This window comes from Pongo pygmaeus, chromosome 9, assembly GCF_028885625.2.
Source record: "Pongo pygmaeus isolate AG05252 chromosome 9, NHGRI_mPonPyg2-v2.0_pri, whole genome shotgun sequence".
NCBI classification, from domain to species: Eukaryota; Metazoa; Chordata; class Mammalia; order Primates; family Hominidae; genus Pongo; species Pongo pygmaeus.
In genome coordinates, this window is record NC_072382.2 from 135,973,877 (window position 1) to 135,997,362 (window position 23,486).

Sequence of the window (23,486 nt, forward strand, 5' to 3'; positions counted from 1 at the left end):
CCACGTAGTCATCAGATATTATAATCGGGTCTTCTGTATTCGTTTTGCCAAAATGTTGCCCCAGGAGCAGTCATCATCGAAGAGCCCTTTTACCAGAATAAAAGCAAGGCTCCATCTCACATTTCGGATGTTGCCAGGCTTTGGTGTCTCCAGTCCCAAGGGGATTGGTTGTTGGGGAGCTCTCAGGCAGGTTATCAGGGAGTGGGTCAGGGAGGAACATGCACAGTGCTGGGGGAGCCGAAAGCAAGCGAGCAGGTGTCGACCTAGTTCTGGACCCAGCTGGATGTGCTCTCAGAAGTCGGCCCCGTGATGGGTCCAATTATTTACTTGTCATTCCCTGAAACAGGTGTTCACTGCTGTTCACAAGGACGACTCTGGGCAGTACTACTGCATTGCTTCCAATGACGCAGGCTCAGCCAGGTGTGAGGAGCAGGAGATGGAAGTCTGTGAGTTTCTTTTTTGAAAAGGTTTCATCGCAAGACTGGGAAGTGAATAGAACATTTTAATTTAATATTATACCATCAGCTTAGAGAACTCTTCTGCCATGGGTTAGCTTTCTTCTAGAGCTGACTAGATCCACCAGAACCCACTGGACAGTGAAGGGAAGGCTGAGAAAACCGAGTCCAGATAAGCAGGTCCTCAAAACAAAACCTTCTGAGATCTGCTGGTGTTGGGAATGTGGCCAGCCTTGTAACTTTCACTGCAAGTTTAGTAAACTCCATTCTTTGGTAATTGATAGAATTATCAAAATGTAAGGTGGTGTCAGGTCTCCAGAAGTTTATCCAGTTACAACCCTTTTGTAGAAAACTGACAGAGTTTTAGCCCTAGTAATTTTACCTGCAGACAAAGCTTTAGCCCCTAGAGTAATATTATCTCAGGGCTCTGGGCTCTGTTTCCCCTAATGGAGGGGTATTGAGAGGAGGATGGGGGCAGATAGGATGTGTCCAAATCACTTGGGGAGCTTTTTTTTTTCTTAAAAAAAAAAAACACAAAAAAAACACAGGGTCTTGCTTTGTTGCCCAGGCTGGAGTGCAGTGGTGCAGTCACAGGTCACTGGATCCTCAATCCCAGACTTCAAGCCATTCTCCTACCTCAGTCTCCTGAGTAGCCGGGACAACAGGCACACACCACCATGCTCAGCTAATTTTATTTTTTGTAGATACGGGGTCTCACTGTGTTGCCCAGGCTGGTCTCAAACTCCTGGCCTCAAGCAATCCTCCTGCCTTGGCCTCCCCAGGTGCTGGGATTAACAGGCATGAGCCACTGTGCCCAGCCAGGAGCATTTTTTGAATCCCTCCCTCCTCCCTGTTTGGAGCTCTCCTCAGAGCAGCGTTTTCCAAAACTGCCTGGTGATACCCATTTGGGACCACTGTTTCACATACAGATTCGAGCCCACCTCAGACATATGCTAGAAACGTCTGTGTGTGAGACAAGCGTTCCAAAGGATTCTTCTCATCTGTCACGTTTGAAAACTCTGCTCTAGGGCTGTTTTCTCCTGCAGTTTTGCCCCAGACCTACTTTAGCCTATTGACTTTTTAGTGATGAAACTTGGGAATTGACATTTTAACATCAAAATTGCATGGCCAGGCGTGGTGGCTCACACTATAATCTTAGCACCTTGGGAGGCTGAGGCGGGTGCATCACCTGAGGTCAGGAGTTCAAGACCAGCCTGGCCAACATGCCAAAACTCTATGTCTACTAAAAATACAAAAATTAGCCTGGTGTGGTGGCAGGCGCCTGTAGTCCCAGTAACTTGGGAGGCTGAGGCAGGAGAATCCCTTGAACCCAGGAGGCGGAGCTTGCAGTGAGCCGAGATTGCACTACAGCACTTCAGCCTGGGTGACGGAGCAAGACTCTGTCTCAAAAAAAAAAAAGAAAAAGATTGCAAGTTTACTTTTTTTTTTGAGATGGAGTCTCGCTCTGTCGCCCAGGCTGGAGTGCAGCGGTGCAATCTCGGCTCACTGCAAGCTCCGCCTCCCGGGTTCACGCCATTCTCCTGCCTCAGCCTCCCAAGTAGCTGGGACTACAGGCACCCGCCACCACGCTCAGCTAATTTTTTGTATTTTTAGTAGAGACGGGGTTTCACCACCTTAGCCAGCATGGTCTCGAATCTCCTGACCTCGTGATCTGTCCGCTTCCGCCTCCCAAAGTGCTGGGATTACAGGCATGAGCCGCAGCGCCCAGCCTGCAAGTTGATTTTTAAGTGTGCATTCATATTTGAGAACCCATACACTAGGATAAAGGAGATTTTTTAAAACTTCCAAGTTACTTGGCTCTTGATAAATTCCCTGCATAGTTTTCCATGTGTTGCTTGCTTAAAGGAACGGCTGCCAGAGCCCCATGTGAAGGTGACCCAGTGCCTTTGCCCAGTGTATAGACAAGAGAAAAGGGTTCCAGGGGGTTTCCTCTCAGAAGGCTTATAGATCAGAGGTCAGGCAGCCGGCAGAGACAAAGCTCTAGTTCTTACCTAGGATTCTTTCCTTTTTGTTTGTTTTTTGAGACAGATTCTTTACTTAAGTAAGGCTTGAAACTAACTTTCTTCCCCGCAGCAATCTACAACAAAGGGAGGCCCTGGAAATTAGGGATTCTTTTCTTCTTGGGATCCTGGCTCCTCATCTTGTCCTCGTAACCATTTCCTCCATAAGTAATCTCAGGCATTCAGCCAGAGGATTTTTAAGCCTACAGTGCCAAGCCCACTTTAATACAGTTTTCAGTGTGACTGCATTTCAACTGTAGAAATCTCAGTACTTTTCACATGTGAAGTTAGGAGTTATAGTGTCCTATATGTTCTAGGCTGGAAAGATTGTAAGTGTTCTCTCTTCTAGCTGGGGTAGGCCTGAGGGGGCAAGTGGGCTGGGGTGAAGGAAGCAGGCACAGCAGGGTCAGGGCCTTTTAAAGAACAGATAGTGTGTATCACGGCTTCCACCAAACCTCCTTTTCTTCAGATGACCTGAACATTGGCGGAATTATTGGGGGGGTTCTGGTTGTCCTTGCTGTACTGGCCCTGATCACGTTGGGCATCTGCTGTGCATACAGACGTGGCTACTTCATCAACAATAAACAGGATGGAGAAAGGTGAGCCTGCCTTATGTGAAAAAAGGGAAGTTCAAGCTGGCAATAATATAACAACCCTGTTGCTAAACTGCTCTCTTCTCCTCACAGTTACAAGAACCCAGGGAAACCAGATGGAGTTAACTATATCCGCACTGATGAGGAGGTAATCATTTCGTAAACCTGGAAACCTAGGTGTACCCAGCAGGGAAAACAACATTCCTCCTTGGAAACCACACGGGTCTCCTAGGAAGATTTCTGAGGGACTGTGCAGCTCCTGAGCTCCTCAGCCCCTTCACAGTAACACACCCACACTAATGGGATTTGTGCTTTGCAAGCGCTAGTGATGATACTTTTTAAGAATGATTATTCCATTTGTATTTAGCCCATGTTAGACTTACTCTGTGTTTTTCCCTTCTTGCCACCAGGCCCCTTGGTGGCTCTAACTGTTTGTTGGCTTTGCAGGGCGACTTCAGACACAAGTCATCGTTTGTGATCTGAGACCCACAGTGTGGCTGAGCGCACAGAGCGCACATGCACATACCTCTACTAGAAACTCCTGTCAAGGCAGCGAGAGCTGATGCACTTGGACAGAGCTAGACACTCATTCAGAAGCTTTTCGTTTTGGCCAAAGTTGACCACTACTCTTCTTACTCTAACAAGCCACGTGAATAAAAGAATTTTCCTCAAGATGGACCCGGTAAATATAACCACAAGGAAGAGAAACTGGGTGCGTTCACTGAGTTGGGTTCCTAATCTGTTTCTGGCCTGATTCCCACACGAGTATTAGGGTGATCTTAAAGAGCTTGCTTACGTAAATGCCTCTGTGCTGGGCCCTGTGGAGCCAGCGTGTTTACCACTGGTCGCTCAGCAGCCAGGACAGCACCATGTGAGATGGCGAGGTGGCTGGACAGCACCAGCAGCGCATCCCAGCGGGAACCCTGAAGAGGCTTCTCACGCAGCAGCCTTACTTCCTCGGCCCACCACCGCAGTTTCTTCTTAAAGGCTCTGCTGATCGGTGTTGCAGTGTCCATTGTGGAGAAGCTTTTTGGATCAGCATTTTGTAAAAACAACCAAAATCAGGATGGTAAATTGGTTGCTGGAAGAGGGATCTTGCCTGAGGAACCCTGCTTGTCCAACAGGGTGTCAGGATTTAAGGAAAACCTTCGTCTTAGGCTAAGTCTGAAATGGTACTGAAATATGCTTTTCTATGGGTCTTGTTTATTTTATAAAATTTTACATCTAAATTTTTGCTAAGGATGTATTTTGATTATTGAAAAGAAAATTTCTATTTAAACTGTAAATATATTGTCATACAATGTTAAATAACCTATTTTTTTAAAAAAGTTCAACTTAAGGTAGAAGTTCCAAGCTACTAGTGTTAAATTGGAAAATATCAATAATTAAGAGTATTTTACCCAAGGAATCCTCTCATGGAAGCTTACTGCGATGTTCATTTTCTCACACAAGTTTTAGCCTTTTTCACAAGGGAACTTATGCTGTCTACACATCAGACCATAGTTGCTTAGGAAACCTTTAAAAATTCCAATTGAGCAATGTTGAAATCAGTTTGCATCTCTTCAAAAGAAACCTCTCAGGTTAGCTTTGAACTGCCTCTTCCTGAGATGACTAGGACAGTCTGTACCCAGAGGCCACCCAGAAGCCCTCAGATGTACATACACAGACGCCAGTCAGCTCCTGGGGCTGCGCCAGGCGCCCCCGCTCTAGCTCAGTGTTGCCTCGCTGCCTGCCAGGAGGCCCTGCCATCGTTGGGCCCTGGCAGTGGCTGTGCCCCAGTGAGCTTTACTCACGTAGCCCTTGCTTCATCCAGCACAGCTCTCAGGTGGGCACTCCAGGGACACTGGTGTCTTCCATGTAGTGTCCCAGCTTTGGGCTCCTGTAACAGACCTCTTTTTGGTTATGGATGGCTCACAAAATAGAGCCCCCAATGCTATTTTTTTTAAGTTTGTTTAATTATTTGTTAAGATTGTCTAAGGCCAAAGGCAATTGCAAAATCAAGTCTGTCAAGTACAATATTTTTAAAAGAAAATGGATCCCACTGTTCCTCTTCGCCACAGAGAAAGCACCCAGACGCCACAGGTTGTGTCGCATTTCAAAACAAACCATTACGGAGTGGCGGCCAGTCCAGCCTTTTGAAGAATGTCAGCCAGGTGAAAGGCCTGGCAGGGAGGAAAGTGAAACGCCTGAATCAAAAGCAGTTTTCTAATTTTGACTTAAAATTTTTCATCTGCCAGAGACACTGCTCCCATTTGTGGGGGGACATTAGAAACATCACTCAGAAGCCTGTGTTCTTCAAGAGCAGGTGTTCTCAGCCTCACATGCCCTGCCGTGCTGGTCTCAGGACTGAAGTGCTCTAAAGCAAGGAGCTGCCCAGAAGGAGCACTCCACTGTGTGCCTGGAGAATGGCTCTCACCACTCACTTTGTCTTTCAGCTTCCAATGTCTTGGGTTTTTTATACTTTGACAGCTTTTTTTTAATTGCATACATGAGACTGCGTTGACTTTTTTTAGTTCTGTGAAACACTTTGCCGCAGGCCGCCTGGCAGAGGCAGGAAATGCTCCAGCAGTGGCTCAGTGCTCCCTGGTGTCTGCTGCATGGCATCCTGGATGCTTAGCATGCAAGTTCCCTCCATCATTGCCACCTTGGTAGAGAGGGATGGCTCTCCACCCTCAGCGTTGGGGATTAACACTCCAGCCTCCTTCTTGGTTGTCAGAGTGATAGGGTAGCCTTATTGCCCCCTCTTCTTATACCCTAAAACCTTCTACACTAGTGCCATGGGAACCAGGTCTGAAAAAGTAGAAGTGAAAGTGGAGTCTGGGAAGTAGTTGCCTATAACTGAGACTAGACGGAAAAGGAATACTCGTGTATTTTAAGATATGAATGTGACTCAAGACTCGAGGCCGATACGAGGCTGTGATTCTGCCTTTGGATGGATGTTGCTGTACATAGACTTGTACTAACACACCTGTAATTTGGTATTTGTTTAACCTCATTTATAAAAGCTTCAAAAAAACCCAAACATTGCTTCATTCTTTCTTGTTTGCTCTTATGCTGGGTTTGTGTCTTCTTCCTAGCATTTCAGTGGCTAGGTATGCACGCTACAAATGCTATCACCCATCCACCAGGGAAGTCAGTGCCTGGGCAGGAGGTCAGCCTGTGCGCTTGAGAGCAGTGCTGCGCCTCTCCACCACCAAGTCCACCTGTGTTGCGGTTCCCACTTGGGATAGCAGTGGGCAGAGCTCAGTGGCATCCCATCCCCCAAACCAACCAACACACATAATCACTTTGTACTTTAACTTTTGTAATACTGGGATTAAAAAACAAACCAACTGCATTTCTTTCTGGATATTCTTGAACAAAAATAGCATTAAGTTTACCCAGTAGTGCTAACAGAAGAGACTCAAGCTGTTCCCCCATCATGGGAGCAGCCCTTAGCAGAGGGCTGCACAAATCAGCAGTGCTGCTCTGGGCAAGGCTGCAAAGCCATTTTTTCCCAAGCAGGGATGCTGTTTATGTCTATTAGGGAAAGCACACCGCCTCTGCATGGGCACAGATGAACTGCCCTTTAAGACAATCAATCAATCATTTGTTTTCTAATAGGAAAGATTTGGTTTCATTCCTCTAACATGCTTTATGTAAAATTAAAATGATTACCAATAAGAGCTCTGTTCTAAAGACAGAAAAATTCTATTGACTACTGGAAGGCTGTATTTATGCTAAACCTTTATTACTTTTAGAAAGCTGTATACTTTTTTAAAAAAAATTTGCACTTATAAATAATAGAAAAAATATCAATCAAAATTTTGTCATTACAGATGGGAAAATATGTACTATAAGGAATTCAAACAAGTTAATAGAGGCTTGATTTATATAAAAGCTGCAGTTTTAAAGTTGTGTTCCTTAAAGACCAGATTATAGCTTATCTGAATGGGCTTGACACTTTCAAATGGAATAAAGTTACAATATTAAACAGATTAGGCTTACGGTAAGAAAATCTAAATCTGGCACATCTCTATTAATTACAGTGGTTAACCATATACATCCTACAGAATAGAAGGTGAGTGCCAGGCCCCTGAGGAGGAGCTCTCGTGTTCCACAGCAAAGCGCTGCCCAAGGACTGCGGGAAGTGATCCAGCTGCCTTTCCACACGGAGGACACGAGACTGCTTCCTCAAGGGCTCCTGCCTGCCTGGACACTGGTGGGATGCGCTGTTTAGTTGGCTGTTTTCAGAGGGGTCTTTCGAAGAGACCTCCTGCTGCAGGCTGGAGTGTCTTTATTCCTGGTGGGAGACCTCACATTCCACTGCTGAGGCTGTGGGGGCCTAGGGAAAGGACACGTGCAGTCATTCTGGAACTCAGAAAAACCCTGACAAAAACATCCACCTCAAAAGGAACACTGCTAAACTTACGGTTTATCAGGCAACGATAAACATAAGATGTCATTTGCTTGACTCCGGGCTTCAATTTTCTCTAAAAGGGAGTCAAACAAACACATTCAGTTTTCCCAGAACCTCAAAGGCAGTGCATATATCAGCCCAGAAGGAAACCAAGAACTTGCCTTTGGCTGACGAAGGAGTCCGTGGTGTCCCGATGTAACTGACCCCTGCTCCAAACGTGACATCACTGATGCTCTCTGCATAAAGAGGAGACACCACTGAGTGAAAGCCGCGTGGTATGTCGGAGGTCTCTGCTCTAGTTGTCCGTGGGACGTAGGCACGGTGTCCACATCAGTGTCCCAGCGGCGGCCCTCAGACCTCCATTGGACCCAGTCCCAGGGCCTGGCAGTGTTGAGGGCCCCTCCTGGGGATGCTCCTTTCCGTCTCTCTGACCCCCTTCTCTGACCGCAGCCCTCCTTAGGCACTCGGCTGGCCCCTGGGCCTCACTGTTCACGCCTCTGGCTTCCCTCCCGCCATCTTCCGTCATCGCCCCTGTCCCAGTGGCCGCCCAGTCCCACTTACTACACTTCCTACTGTAGCTCACCCAGATCCCCCGAGGACACTTCAGCTCCTTGCCTCTGCACCTCCACGCGTGCCTGCTAGTTTCCAGCCAGGGACTGGACCATGCGAGCTGGAAATGTGGCACCGTGAGCAGCTCCTTCACATGGAATCAGCAGCCAAGTCCTGTCCCTTCTACCTCCAGTCGCCGCCTCATCCTGTCCCGTCGTGCCACACTGGGAGCGGCTCAGTCCACCTCGCCCCTCGCCCTTGATTTTTCATGGCACCTACCCCTGATGAACCCCCTCCAGTTTGCCCTCAGGAATAGGAGCAGATTCCACCGCAGCTTGGGTGTGAATTCTGGCTTGGTGTCTTACCAGCTGTGTGAGCTGCTCTGAGACCCTCAGGTTTCTTCATCTCTTAAGTGGGTATAAATACATAGCTACCTCATTGGCTGCCAGGACTACATGAGGTTATTTACGTTGAGTGCTTAGCATGGTACTGGCTGCGAGGGCAGTGCTCAAGAGATGTTAGCAGCCAGTGATTTATTAGCAGTATCATCCCTGCATCACTGGAGTTATGTTTAATCAAGAAGCTGGTAAATTTACTGCCCTGCTTTAAGACACCTCGATCGCTGTGTTCCTAGGAGAGCCTAAAGTCCACCCTCAGTCTCAGCTGGTCCCAAGCTGCCTTTACAGACTTACCTGTTACGCTCAGGTGCACGCGTGCACACACACGTCCACCCTCCTACATCCTCTTCCTCAGCAGGCCCTGTCTGCACGTTATGCTCCTCTGCCCCCCCACCCCACCTGTCTACACACGCCACCCTGTCTTGGAGGCCTGGGTGGTGCAGCCTCGCCCCTCCTGGGTGGTGCTGTACCCGGTGCATAAGCTGCCACCAGCACACTCCCGGGAACGGCACGGGCTGGGCAGCTGCTTGCTGGTGCCACCGAACCTGCTGCCTTTCTGCAAGCACACGCGAGGAGGCAGCTTCAGAGCTCTCCCCGTTCTCCACATGGTGTCTTGAGTACAGACTGTGTCTTCCCATTTACAGTTTAAAGCTCATTAGCGCACTGCAGCTGTGTAGCTGATGGCTACTTGAGTGTCATTAACAGACAATGGTAGAGAATTCCTCATCACTGCTAGCTCTGCTTATTCTGTTTCTGTGAAGTCTGTCCTTGTGCTGTCACATGAAATTCCCTTCCTTACACACACACTGCTCTTCCTGTTTGTAAGCCCATATGCGCTCCAGGAAATTCGTCTCCCATCTTTACAGAAGCCCGGGTGCGGGGGCTCTGACATCCCCCATGCACTGTGCGTAGAATCAAAGGCAGCAGCGTCTGTGCCACCCGAATGATAACAGTAACAGGGACTTGCTAAAACCCCCACAGATATTCAGTTAAAATCCTAGCTCTGAAAATTGAGTAATTTTCATTTCCATTTAGCAAAGCCACTGTGAATTGGTGCTGAACTGGGTGGCATCTTTCCTGCCAGCTCTGAAGAGCTGAGACACTTCCTGACAGTCACCCCCACCTAAACTAAAAGTTGCCAAAAGAATCTGGACGTATAAACCACAGAGAAAACAGAACTGAGTGCTTTTAAACTACCTAACAATTCTCCCAGGAAGGAGAGCTAATAGGAGACCTCCAAGCACTTCTTCCTGGTTGAGTATAAAGAGAGATGGACAGAGACTGCATCAACAGGAATATTATGTCCAAGAGCCTGGAGCAAGAACAAGTACTCTACCAACTCAATGACACCGGGCGCCTGATTTCCAGCACAAAGCGTGGCTCCCCACACGCAAATGAGGGCGGCATGAACCCTCCACGCCAGGCTGCCCTGTAGAGAAACACGGGCTGCTAGGAAACAACCCAACACTGACATCAGGGACTCACAGGATGAGCACAACTAAAATGAGATGCATTCTCCCCGTTTCTTCAGCATATGGCACCTCACTGCCAAAATAGAAGCTCTTGGCACTCTTGAGCCAGGAACATCGAACACACAGCAAGCTCTAACACACAGAACATCGCACCTGTCCACGATGCAGGATCCCAAATTACCCACTGCCTTTAATGACAAATGCTGTCGATTCGGTTGTCGTCTGAGGGTGGGGGTGGGATAAACTCCCTTCAAAGGGGGACCTGGATGAAAATTACCTCTAACCTGTTAACTATTCTAAGAGATCACGGCATCAGTGTGACAGAACCAAACAAGCAAGTAGCTAGAATACAGCAGGTGCTCCATACACGTGAGCTGACTGAAGCAGTGACTAAACGAATGGCAGGACACCTTGCTGCTCTGTTACCACCAGGAAGAGCACCTTAGCACGCTCTCGTCTTCCCCTGCAGACAGGCTGGAGAAGGGGCACGAGAGGTGGGACCAGAAGGCCTGGGCTCAGCGCCCAGCTCTGCCCTCCCAGAAGTCTCCGGGAGGAGATCTCTGACACCTCCCAGGTTCCAGGCACTGTGGTCTGTGGAAACAGTGAGGAGTGGAATGGCCAGGGATGAGCGGGGCTGGATGCAGCTTGCTGAGGGCACTGTGCACAGCCGGGCGCAGAGCGAGGGGCACACAGGGACACGGCGGCAGGGCCTGGCCACTACTCCACAGATTTGGGACAGGAAGCATTTCTTCTTCCTGTAAGAGTTTTCTCAAAATAATGGTTTTTATGAGGTTTGAGACAATATGAAGCTATCAAACAAGATAATAGGAAAAGAATACTCAACTCTCCTAACTCACCTCTGTTTTGAAATAAAAGGAAAAGCACAAACAGTAGGAAAAAACATGGAGGGGAGTGAGACACAGGCTCCAAGCAGGGGTCCCCAGGTCTCTGGTCTTGGCAGTTGCAGAGCACGCGTGGTACCTGCTGGTGCTGACGTCTGCCCGCCCTGGGAGCAGGCCCACCCAGCAGCGCCCAGTGCACCCGGACAGCCCAGAGACATGGAGGGCCGCCTCCAGAACGCACCACTGGGTCAGTCACCCGACCTACCTGTGCCTCAAGGGCATTGTCTGCCCCACGGGGGCCCACAGGCCACTATGGTGTTTGACTGACTGAATGTAACAACACTGGAACAACATACTTGGTCAGTGCTCGTGGATCAAGCGACCGTAGTCACTGTGAAACATTCCCCCTCAGCAGTGCACTCATGGTTCTGACCATGAGGACTATCCTGCACCGGAAGGAGTTTTACTACGACTCTAGCAAACACATCGCGACTGCAGGAGAGACTGAGGAGAAGCCCACGTATTCCGATCAGTTACTCACTCTCAGGGGTGCTGATGGCCCGCTTGGTCACGTGCTCAATCGCGCCATTCGACTCTTGCTCCAAACTGTATGAAGACACTAGAACAGAAAAGCTGCAGCTGTCCAGAAATACCCCCAAACAATAACGAAGAGCAAAACAACCACATGAGAAAACATATCTGCAAGATATAAAGTCAAAATCGCTAGTGTTTAAAATTTTCTTATAAAGAGGCAATTCAGGAAGAAATACAAATAAATGATAAACATGAGAAAAAAAGTCCATTCTCATTAGGATTCAAAAAAATAAAAGAGTCTAACTTGGCATGAGTGATAGAGGACAGTTTGACACTACCCAAAGTTTTAAAATATCCATGGCCTTTGACCGCTGGGAATTAATCCCAAGGATTACATACATACACGGCTATATGTACAAGGATGTTTACTGTGACAGTATTTATATGAAAAAATTGAAAATCAACATTTCAAAGAACAGGATAGTAATAAATGAGTTATTTCCACAGACACAATGCTATAAAGCCACTGAAAGCAAAGGTTTGAAAGAAAAGTTCATGGAAGCTGTCTACTACATCTGACTTAAGGATGCAAGGAAACAGGTCATAAAACAATGCACGCACAGATTACAGTTCCATAAACAAAACAAAACACGTGTGTATAAGAGGAACAGAATGGCTGGAGGAAGGAATGCCTTACTGCTATGGGTGAGTTTCATATTTCACTCTATTTTCCAAATCTCCTAGAATAAATATGCATTGTTTTACTACCCATGATGCTAAAAGCCCAATTAACGTTATTTGTTTTAAAGATAAGAAAACACACCACTTTGAACGGATGAGAAGTAGCTTGTTCTGTGTTTTCATCTGTAAATGCTCTACTGTGTCTGGCACCAAAAGTAAGGCTTACCCTGACTGCACGTTTTTTCTGGGCTTCCAGAATTTAAAGTGAAAGGCAGCACTCCTAAGCTCCGACTCCGATGCCTGCTCTTTGACTCCACGGCTTTCTTGACAGAATTCAGGATTGCAATGGTGCTCAGGGACATAGGCCTGTGGAGAACAGCCACAACCGCTGACTTTCTCACTGAAAAACCACTGCAGAGGTGACAGCGCTGCACTGTGTCCCCGCGTGCCTCCTCGCTGGCGCATCCCTCACCACCCTCATTCAAACCTCCCAGGGCAGAGTGTAGAGCGGGGTGGCAGGCCAAACAATGACAATGACTTTCCTGCCCACGCTTGGTGGGAATGGCAGGGACACCTCTGAGAACATCGCCACAGAGAACCAGCCCTGACGTGGCCTCCAGGGGCTCTTTACCTGGCTTTGGGCAGCAACCTCTGCAACGGCCCAGTTTCAGGTGTAGGAGATGATACTGGTACATGGCCAGCACTTGCCCTGGGTGTGCAGGGCTGGCTCACAGCAGGTGACACGGTGGGGTTTTCTTGGCCAGCAGGAACTGGCACTGTTTCTAAACACAGGGCAACCTGGTGGAGAAGATAAAGAGTATGTACATTCTAATACTTTTTAAGTTTTTAAAAATGGATATATGATAGTTGTACATGGTTGGGGGTCCATGTGAGATTTTGATACATGTGTACAATGTAATGATCAAATCAGGGTAATTGGGATCTCCATCACCTCAAACATGAGTATCTTTTCTTTGTGTTGGGAACATTCCAATTCTTCTATCTACTTTGAAATATAGAGTAAATTGTTAAACTGTAATATCTCCACTGTACTGAATACTAGAACTTATTTCTTCTATCTAACTGTATTTTGGTACCCATTAACCAACTTCTCTTCATCCCCCTTCTCCCACCCCTTCCCAGCCTCTGGTAATCAACAAAAATCCACTCCCTAACTCCCTGAGATCAACCTTTTTGGCTCACATATATGAATGAGAACATACAATCTTTGTCTTTCTGTGTTTGGCTTATTTCACTTAATATAATGTCTTCCAAGTTCATCCATGTTGCAACAGATGACAAGATTTCACTTTTTATAGACGAAAAGTACTCCACTGTATATATGCACCCCATTTATCCATTCATCCACTGATGGACATTTGTTTCCAAATTTTGCTATTGTGAACAGTGCTGCAATAAACATGGGAGTGCAGGTATGTCTTCGACATCCTGATTTCCTTTTTTTGACTATAGGGTCAGCAGCAAGGTTGCTGGCTCATATGGTACCTCTACTTTTAGTTTTTTAGGAACCTCTATACTGTTCTCCATAGTGGCTGTTCTACCTTCCATCCCTACCAACAGTGTACAAGCCATTCCCTTTCTCCATTTTAACACTTTTATTGGAATAGAATCTTCACATACTACGAGCAAGTCCATAAGTAATGTACTTTGAAGCCATATCAACCCTGGGTAAGTTGAATTTTCTTTTCAGAAACAGAATACTATGAGAAAGCTGCCACGTGTAGATGCTGTGGCATGACAGAAGAGAAAAAGGAGTATGCTACTTTGTGCTCATTGGTCTTTCCTACAAGAGATCTGCCTGCATTCCTCAGGATAGTGAGCAACAGCTACTCCTAGAAATGGCCGTGTGCCGATCTGCTCTAAAGAGGGAGTGCCAGGGGAAGATGCAAACACACTGACACACCCTGGCAGACCTAGGATCTATAGTCACCAGCTACTGCTGCTGCCAGCTCGCTTCCTGCACCACATCCTCGTGGAAGGGAGGTCTGGAGCACAGTAAATCCATCACAGACAGAAAGGCACAAGAGAGTGGCCAACAAGCAGCACTCTTGAGGCCTTCGGGCTGACTAACCTCTGATGACGGAGATTTTGAGAGGTGCTAGACAAACGACAGACTGGTAGCAGACAGCAGACTGGACCATCTGGTCACACTGCAGCGGGCCCCAAACCTACCTGTGCCACAGGTGCCACCTCGGCACCTCCAGCCGTCCCGGCCACGTCTGCATGTTTTGCTAGCTCCTGCTCCTGGACGAGCTGTTCCTGGTACTTCTTCATGTCATACTCAAGCTCTGATGCCAGCTGTTTGTCAACTGCAAAGAAGTCCTTGACCTCATCTCGGTAATCCTGCATCACCTCCTAAAACAGACCCAGGAGCATCCTTTAATGTTTTCTTAAATAAAGAAGCCCTGAACCCCCATGACACACCTTTGCCTATGTAACAAACCTGCACATCCTGCACATGTACCCCTGAATGTAAAAGTTAAAAAAGAAAAAAGCCCCCCAAGTCATGTTGCTTGATAAATAATAATAGGAACAATAGGACTGACATTACTGAAAGCAGATGATTTCCATTCCAGTAACTAACAGGTACAATGGTATATTTGGAGCAAACACTACTGGCCACACGAGCAGATAAATATGTGAGTAACTAACAGTTCTCTCTCTTAGGAAGCATCCTGGCTATTTGGCAGTTAATGGGCAATCTCTCCCAGGTTCCCAATGGGAGAAAGACACGCTCAGACACAGCCTCTGGAGCAAGTCCCAGGATGCCATGGATCTAAAAGCTACTCATCTGTCTACATTAGCCTCCCCATTGGCTCTCAGGGGATTACAACTAAGGCTCAAATCCCATCTTTGTGTCTTCTTCTGAAGATTTTACAGAAAACCTTTTCTCATACCTAGGGAAAAACATTCTTAGGTCTTAAAGAGGGGTGCCAGGGGCAAGACCACTTTGCTAAGAGAAAGAATCATTCCACCTAACAGTAACAGGGAGAAGAAGACACTGTAGTTCCAACTAGGAGGGAAGTCTCAACAAAGAGAAGGAATCCATGCACTTTTCCAGCTGCCACTAGGAGTGGGTTCCACAGGCCAATGAAGAAACTCCCTCAAGCTACTGACAACAAGCAGCGTGTGGCCATCCTCTGGGTGTGTGCCCACAAGCGGGAGGAAGACTTATTTTTCTTAAGTGTCTTATGTTTCTTAAGTAGTCTATGTAGGATCTAAGCCCTGTTTTGTTATTTGTGTTTTTTTTTTCCTTTCTAGGGTCTAAAGTAGGGCAATAAATACAAGAATATTTGGAAGTTTTTATTTTTATCATACAATGAGACTATCTTGCCTACCTTGGCTTCCTAGTATAAAAAGCTATTTGAAAATTTATATTCAATGTAATTTTTATTGAGGCCTTTATTGGAAAAAAATTGTACCTTTTTTTGAGGAAGAAAAACACATAATGTGAACAGAAATATAACTGCTGAATTAAAGAAAAACTATGTTGCATTTATTTCTTAGTAAACTATTTTGCCAGAAAGGTCTGAGGCCCCATTTAGGTCTGCCCTGCAAGTCAACACGTCCTGGGTTTGCTCAGACTGAGCTCCTCATGGTCCCCTTGCTTGACAAAGAATTCAGCCCAGTGATAGCAGCTCCCAAGGCAGCTCCTGCAGGGCAGTTATTTCCTGACCTTATGAATGTGAGTCAGTGCAAAAGGTAAGCACCCTGAAATCAAACCCGAAGACTCACTTTCACCTTACCCCGCCCCCAGCAGCATGAACGAAGATGACTGTGTTCTTGACCCCAGCTGGGAAAGTTTTCCAGATGGACTCGAACTCCATCAAGGGATGACTTGCTTGGCACAGTGGACTGGCTCTTCACGGCCCTGGCTGCACATCCAAGGGAAAGAGTGGCTTTGGTGGAACCCACAGCCAACCCCAGCTCTACAGCAGTTACCAACGTAATGTTGGGTTCGCAGAATTTGGGGTTCTAATCATTCACTGATTGCCTGCACCGTCATAACTGGCAGAAGATCCTAAGTAATGAACTGGTAGGAGGACAACAACCACAAAAGCACAGGCTCCACCCTTACCCTGAGATAGTGCATGAGTTCCCGCAAAGCTGGGATCTTATTTTTCTCCAGCACAGTCTTCAGGGAGACGATAATTGGAATAATATTTTCTATGAAATTCCTCTTCTGAACCTGGTAACACAAACAAAGACATGTTTTAGATGTATGAACTTCTGAAAGACAAAGGCCTCTCCTTGATCTAGTTTTTTGAGTAGAGCCATCCTACCACACTATGTAAGTTTATTTTTGCTTTTCATTATGATACTGGGGATGTAGAGGACCTCTGCTTTTCTCTGGGAGACTTTGTAAGCATTACCTCAAAACATTCTGAAGGCTTTGTAAGATAGGGTGGGGACAAATACTACTCATATATTCTAAATGGGGAAAAAGAATTAGAAACATGTTGAGTAGCTTTTGACAAAAGCCCCAAATCTCCACAGAAGACCCTGAGGGACCTTGGCTCTTGCTCCACCTTCAGTCCTCAATTCAACACCCTCCCCTTGGAACAGAAGTCAGTTTGTTCTGGCTACCCAGAGGGACACTTTGTATTCCTGCTGGTGAAAAGACAATGCTCTAAAAATGGCTAAGCATGAAGACAGCCAGCTCTCTCTCTCTCTCTCTGTACACATCTACAAAATACTATGAATTGATATATATAGTACCTGATTTGACCAAGTCTTCACACTTTACCTTGAATGACCACTAACCACAAATATTCTGCAGTGAATCTCTTTAAATTAAAAAAAAAAAGCACTATAGTAGCCCACATATGCAAGATTTATCCTCCTGAAGCTGAAAGTACTCTTTTCCTTCTCATTTAAAGTCACTAGTATATGTTTCTTCCTTGTAAACCACTCATTTCTAAAAAGTCTTAACAGAGTTCCTGAAACAGGAGGACAACAGGTAGAGAAATAATCAATTTAATAAACCCAGATGTGAGCAGATGTTACGTTCAGGAATAGTCTTAAGAAGTGGCTTCCATGCATTCACTTGACAAGTATTATCAAGCACCTTCTCTGTCCAGGCAAAGAGCTAACCCTCTGAGGATGCAAAATGAAGCCAAGCATCCCTGCCCTCCAGCTGCTTCTAGACAGTGTGTGTCTCAAGGGAAGAGGTGTTAAGTGGCAGGGTGTTAGGGAATTTAGGTATGGAGATGGGATGCCTAAGGAGTGCATGGCCATCTGATGGATGATCCTGAGGATGTGTGGAGAAGGGAGAATGGGTGGGTGAGGGCGCTGCAGACTTTAGACCCAGAGGCAAGAGCACAGGAGCAGGGTGCAGCTTGCAACTGAGGTGTAGATGGCAATTTGAAGTGGAGAGGTTAGAGGTGAGGATGGAGGGAGGTATGGGAAAGGTGGAAGGCACACCAGAAGTTCTTGTTTACCTTGAAAAAGAAGAATCAGGGTTTATTCAGAAGATGATAGGAAGCAACCAGCATAGTTTTTAAAGATTTCACTAGTGAAGTATAACATATGTAATAAACTTACCCATTTTAAACAAAGTTCCATGAGCTTTGACAAAAGTCTATATGGAATAACCAGCACTACAGACCACTCACCATCTATCACCCAAAAGCTTCCTGCCACCCCTCACAGTCAATTTGCCTTTAGTCTGTTTCAGATATAATAAAATGATCAAATTTGTACTTAAGAAAGACTGCTGGGCTGGGTGCGGTGGCTCACGCCTGTAATCCCAGCACTTTGGGAGGCCGAGGCAGGTAGATCACGAGGTCAGGAGATCGAGACCATCCTGGCGAACACTGTGAAACCCCATCTCTACTAAAAATACAAAAAAATTAGCCGGGTGTGGTGGCTGGCGCCTGTAGTCCCAGCTACTCGGGAGGCTGAGGCAGGAGAATGGCATGAACCCAGGGGGGGCAGAGCTTGCACTGAGCAGAGTTCATGCCACTGCACTCCAGCCTCAGCAACAGTGCGAGACTCTGTCTCAAAAAAAAAAAAAAAAAAAAAAAAAATTAGCCAGGCATAATGGCAGGGGCCTGTAGTCCCAGCTACTCGGGAGGCTGAGGCAGGAGAATGGCGTGAACCCGGGAGGCGGAGCTTGCAGTGAGCTGAGATCGTGCCACTGTACTCCAGCCTGGGTGACAGAGAGAGACTCTGTCTCAAAAAAAAAAAAAAAAGAAAGACTGGTCTGGCAGCAAGGTGGTACATGGTCTGTGACAGAAAGAAACCAGAAACAGAAAGAGTGGTAAGGAAACCATGGAAATGGGATAAGCTTAAATAAGGTCAGAACTAGAGAGATAGATTGGTAAGAGAAAACAGGCAGGATCTTGTGGCAAAATATGATCAGAGTCTATATCCTTGGACTCAAAAGCCTTCAGGGGCCAGGTGGGAAATACACATTGGCAATCTAGACTAGGAGAAAAACAGAGGCCTGCAGAGGCCTGCGGCAGCCAAGCTCTGCCCCAGTCATTCAGATCCAAATTCTACACTTCCTGCCAACAAAAGCCTCAGCCTGATGCACCAGACTCCAGCCTGCAAGAGCACCATAAACTGTGGGAGAAAGAGGAGATGAAGAGCAGAAAGAGATGACTGAGTGAGTTTTGACAGAGTAAGTCAGAGACACCTGGAGCACGTCCTGGCAGCAGGGGGACCTGAGCTCAGACTCATGAGAAATGCTACAGCGGGAAACAGTTTTGAGAACTGTCACCACCTGGCAAGAGTTAAAGCCACCAGTAAGAAAGAAGTCAGCACTAGAGCATGGCACCAGGATTCCAGGGAGAACAGGGAAGCCAGTAGATGGTGGGAAGAATGGGACACTCACTTGTGACATGAGCTTAGGGGAGCTGCACACTCACTTGTGACATGAGCTTGAGAGAGCTGCATACTCACTTGTGACATGAGCTTGAGAGAGCTGCATACTCACTTGTGACAGCTTAGGGGGAGCTGCACACTGACTTGTAAAATAAGCTTAGGGGAGCTGCACACTCACTTGTAAAATAAGCTTAGGGGAGCTGTACACTTGCGACATGAGTTTAGGGAGCTTCACACTCAATTGTGACATGAGCTTAGGGGGAGCTGCACTCACTTGTGAAATGAACTTAGGGGAACTTCACACTTGTGAAATGATCTTAGGGGAGCTGCACAGTCACTTGTGACATTAGCTTGAGGGAGCTGCATACTCACTTGTGACATGAGCTTAGGGTGAGCTGCACACTCGTGAGATGAGCTTAGGGGGAGGGGCACACTCACTTGTGAGATGAGCTTGGGGGAAGGGGCATGCTCACTTTTGAGATGAGCTTAGGGGAGTGGCACACTCATTTGTGTGATGAGCTTGGGAGGAGCACACTCACTTGTGAGATGAGCTTGGGGGAGGGGCACACGAGACGAGCTTAGGGGGAGAGGTGCACTTGTGAGATTAGCTGAGGGGAGCAGCATGCTCACTTGTGAGATGAGCTGAGGGGGAGCTGCACACTCGTGAGATGAGCTTAGGGGAGTGGCACACTCACTTGTGAGATGAGCTTGGAGTGGCACACTTGTGAGATGAGCTTAGGGGAGCAGCACGCTCACTTGTGAGATGAGCTGAGGGGGAGCTGCACACTCACTTGTGAGATGAACTTAGGGAAGCGGCGCACTCACTTGTGACATGAACTTAAGAGGAGCAGCACACTCACTTGTGACATGAGCTTGGGGGAGCTGCACACTCACAAGATGAGCTTGGGGGGAAAGGCACACTCACTTGTGAGATAAGCTTCGGGGAAGGGGCACACTTGTGAGATGAGCTTAGGGGAAGGACTGCACTCACTTGTGAGATGAACTTAGAGATGAGCTTGGGGGAGGGGCACACTCACTTGTGAGATGAGCTTGGGGGAAGGGCGCACTCACCTGTGAGATAAGCTTCAGGGAAGGGACACACTTGTGAGATGAGCTTAGGGGAAGGAGCACACTCACTTGTGAGATGAGCTCAGGGGAGCTGACACTTGTGAGATGAGCTTGGGGGAGGGGCACACTCACTTGTGAGATGAGCTTGGGGGAAGGGGTGAACTCACTTGTGAGATGAGCTTAGGGGAGCAGCAGGCTCACTTGTGAGATGAGCTGAGGGGGAGCTGCACACTCACTTGTGAGATGAGCTTGGGGGAGTGGCATGCTTGTGAGGTGAGCTTAGGGGAGCAGCACGCTCACTTGTGAGATGAGCTGAGGGGGAGCTGCACACTCACTTGTGACATGAGCTTAGGAGGGCAGCACACTCACTTGTGACATGAGCTTGGAGCAGTGGCACACTTGTGAGATGAGCTTAGGGGAGTGGCAAACTCATGAGATGAGCTTGGGGGAGTGGCACACTTGTGAGACGAGCTTAGGGGAGCAGCACGCTCACTTGTGAGATGAACTGAGGAGGAGCTGCACACTCGCCTGTGAGATGAACTTAGGGAAGTGGCACACTCACTTGTGACATGAGCTTAGGGGGAGCTGCCCACACTTGTGACATGAGCTTAGGTGGAGGGGCACACTCATGAGCTTGGGGGGAAGGCTGCACTCACTTGTGAGATAAGCTTTGGGGAAGGGGCACACTTGTGAAATGAGCTTAGGGGAAGAAGCACACTCACTTGTGAGATGAGCTTAGGGGAAGGGGTGCACTCACTTGTGAGATGAGCTTGGTGGAAGGGGTGCACTCACTTGTGAGATGAGCTTGGGGGAGCAGCAGACTCACTTCTGAGATGAGCTTGGGGGAGGGGCACACTTGTGAGATGAGCTTAGGGGAGCAGCACACTCACTTATGAGACGAGCTTGGGAGGGGCACACTCACTTGTGAGAAGATGATCTTAGGGGAGCAACACACTCACTTGTGAGATGAGCTTCTTCTGAGCTTCCTGCATGACTACATTTGCCAAGGCCACGTCATCTTCTTCCATAAGGAGGTCCTTGTCTGGTTTAGATCTCATTGCCAAAAGCTTGATCTCCTTTGAGCTGAGGACCTCGAACGTGTCTGAGAGTAACTCACTGGCGTCCAGGTCCAAGGGTAGGATGCCATCAGCAAAGCACGCTGAGAGACAGAGAGAGGGAAAAACGTGAGCTTCTGAGGAATGCTCTGGCCCAGAGAGGAGGTGTAATTCACACAACTGGGGGGCCATCTGAGGCTGTCAGGGGGTCTTGCAAGGGTGTTTTGTCTGGGGCACAGCTGATGCTAGAGAAGGACAAGATGACAGGGGTCTTCGTGCAGTGCCAGGGTCTCCCTTACTAGAGGACTGCTGGGTCATTATCAACACAGCATTTCCTTTGCAAACACACACATTTTCTCCCACACACACTGGGCTTACCCAAAATACTAAGGCAGATTTTGGAAGTGATGTTGAATCGCTGTTCATCTGTGAAGTGCTCTAGAAGAAATTTGTAGATTTTCATTCGTCTCTCTTTGTTTGACTTTCCCTTCAATGAAAACAGCCGCTTCTCTCTGTGGCAGAATAGGACAATTTTACTGCATCTCATGGGCATGGGTGTAAGGGATTTAACACTGCATTTTAACTGCATCCTAAAAGCTGCACGCCAAAGACTCAAGTACACTACAGAGATCCCAGTGCTCATCACAGGCACGCCCTTAGGAAGCGATTCTCATAACTGCATTTTCTTACGCCATCCTGCCAAGCCACAGTAAAGACCTGGGGCAGGGTCTGTGTCCAACCACTACATGCAAAGAGCCAAACCTCCCCCTGATTCCCCCAGCTCTTACCCAGATACAAGGAGACCAGCCTTTGCTGCTTCACTGACCTCTCTGACTGGGGGAACTTGTTATATTTCTCATGCTTCTCATAGTTATTAAAGTGAAAAATACATTCAATGAAGTGTTGGAAGAACATGACAGGGTTCCTTTTCAGTAACAGGTGAGCCAGGCAAAACTCCCCGAAGCTGCAAAGGTGAGAGAAACAAAGAGGGAGACCCATTTGCTATGTACCAACAGTCTCTGAATACACCAAGGACTCTGCTGAGCAGAAGAGAGCTGTACATAAGCGTAGGGATTCAAAATCTATCCCAATAAACAGTTCCCTCGGATCCAAAGAAAACAGATATTCAGCTACTTGGTCTGTCCTTGCTCCACAGCTTCCTTTCTAATCCAAGGTAAGTATATTTTTTCCACCAGATTTCCTCTCAAAATTGACACAAGGTGTTGTTATCCAGCTGCAGTTCAAGTGGGGAAAGCAATCAACCAACTTAACCCCAAAGCTGCTTCTGCAATTAGAGGCCAGTGGTCTTATAAGACTGATACAATGACAACGGTCACCAGACAAGGGATATCTGGCCTTCACCTCCCAACTTCAAGTTTGTCGCCCACAATTATGAACAAAAACCAATTTTAGTAACTGGAACTTTTTTCAAGAATAAGGATTAATGACAAGAGCTTCATAGTTTGGATCAGGAGGACAAGTTCCCTCTGCAAAGCAACTGACTCAATGTGCTTTGGAATCACCAGCAAGCCCTGGGCACTCTCTTCCACCCATGCCCTCAACACATCTGTACAATGCTGCACATGGGATACAGATGCCACCAGGACCCCACCAAAATGAAGATTTTCAATGCCAGATGTAAACAGGCAAACTGTTTGACTACAGGCCACCAGAGAGTTTCTGTTCATCACGATAGTAGGTGACAGAATGCCAAAGCACTGATTTTTGCTCAGGGGTCAAACTAACATGGTGCAGGGCTCACTGTGATTCATTCACACTGTCAAGACCAGTGTTTTAATTTAATTTCAAGCTCAAATGCAATTTCCACCCACACAGGAGCACCAGTCAGCTCTCCTTGGGAGAGGAGCAGTGTCAAAGACTGTCCAAACAGCAGACACTGGCTCTGGAGGGCATTGGGACTGTGTAGGAGACTGACCTCTCCTTTCCCCAGTGGTGGTCCTTATGCCAAAATTCAAATCAGTTTGTGTTCACAGCACACATATCAATTAAAAATCAGAGAAGGTGGATGAGAAATCATGATGGAAGTAAGCCCAGACAAAAATTCCACTGTAGATAATTACACCTTGACTATTCACCTAGGAAATAAGGGAGCAGCTTGACCTAGAAATATGAAAACAAAATAAATAAAACTCTATTTAATAACGAGAATTCCTTGAGGCAAAATTCACTTAAGGACAACTAGAAGCACCTGTCTGATCTAAGAGTAGTCAGTTATATTTTGTGCAAATTATGTTGTTTAATGACCCATGTTTGAAAGGCAAAGGTCATAGCATCAGATGAAGTTATTTCTAAACAAGGGTTACTTTGGTAAACCATCTGTGACAAGAATGAAAAAAACCACTAAACAAACAAAGATTTATCTTCTGTGGTATTTTATTACAGTTAATCTACTACGGCATGGTGGTTTCCACATTATGTGAACTTCCTCCTCAGAAATGAAGTCACATATACGAAAATGTAAAGCCAGATAGAATCAGCAAATCTTCCACAAGAAGAGGGTTCCCTCTGAGTTTGGACTTGATGTCAATGCCAATCGACTCAGTTTAGGT

General features: G+C 47.0%; 2 protein-coding genes across 5 annotated transcripts in view; one reads left to right on the plus strand and one right to left on the minus strand.

Annotated features, from left to right (window-relative positions):
• JAM3 (junctional adhesion molecule 3) overlaps positions 1-6,091 on the plus strand; it is an 80,845-nt gene extending 74,754 nt beyond the window's left edge. Inside the window, exons 6-9 of one of the 2 annotated variants that reach the window (XM_054441443.2) lie at positions 347-446; positions 2,946-3,075; positions 3,163-3,217; positions 3,517-6,091. In XM_054441443.2, coding sequence (XP_054297418.1) covers positions 347-446; positions 2,946-3,075; positions 3,163-3,217; positions 3,517-3,552 — 321 coding nt within the window. In that variant the 3' untranslated portion in view covers positions 3,553-6,091. The remainder of the gene's footprint in view (positions 1-346; positions 447-2,945; positions 3,076-3,162; positions 3,218-3,516) is intronic. The other variant, XM_063671636.1, reaches the window with a different exon arrangement.
• NCAPD3 (non-SMC condensin II complex subunit D3) overlaps positions 4,875-23,486 on the minus strand; it is a 78,687-nt gene continuing 60,075 nt past the window's right edge. For 2 of the 3 annotated variants that reach the window (XM_054441438.2, XM_063671634.1), the window contains exons 26-36: positions 21,743-21,880; positions 21,295-21,428; positions 20,821-21,020; positions 16,044-16,154; positions 14,138-14,320; positions 12,576-12,742; positions 12,171-12,310; positions 11,271-11,348; positions 7,630-7,704; positions 7,481-7,541; positions 6,779-7,393 (exon numbers count right to left, since the gene is read on the minus strand). In XM_054441438.2, coding sequence (XP_054297413.2) covers positions 7,285-7,393; positions 7,481-7,541; positions 7,630-7,704; positions 11,271-11,348; positions 12,171-12,310; positions 12,576-12,742; positions 14,138-14,320; positions 16,044-16,154; positions 20,821-21,020; positions 21,295-21,428; positions 21,743-21,880 — 1,396 coding nt within the window. In that variant the 3' untranslated portion in view covers positions 6,779-7,284. Of the gene's footprint in view, positions 4,949-6,778; positions 7,394-7,480; positions 7,542-7,629; positions 7,705-11,270; positions 11,349-12,170; positions 12,311-12,575; positions 12,743-14,137; positions 14,321-16,043; positions 16,155-20,820; positions 21,021-21,294; positions 21,429-21,742; positions 21,881-23,486 lie in introns of those variants that run through there. The other variant, XM_063671635.1, reaches the window with a different exon arrangement.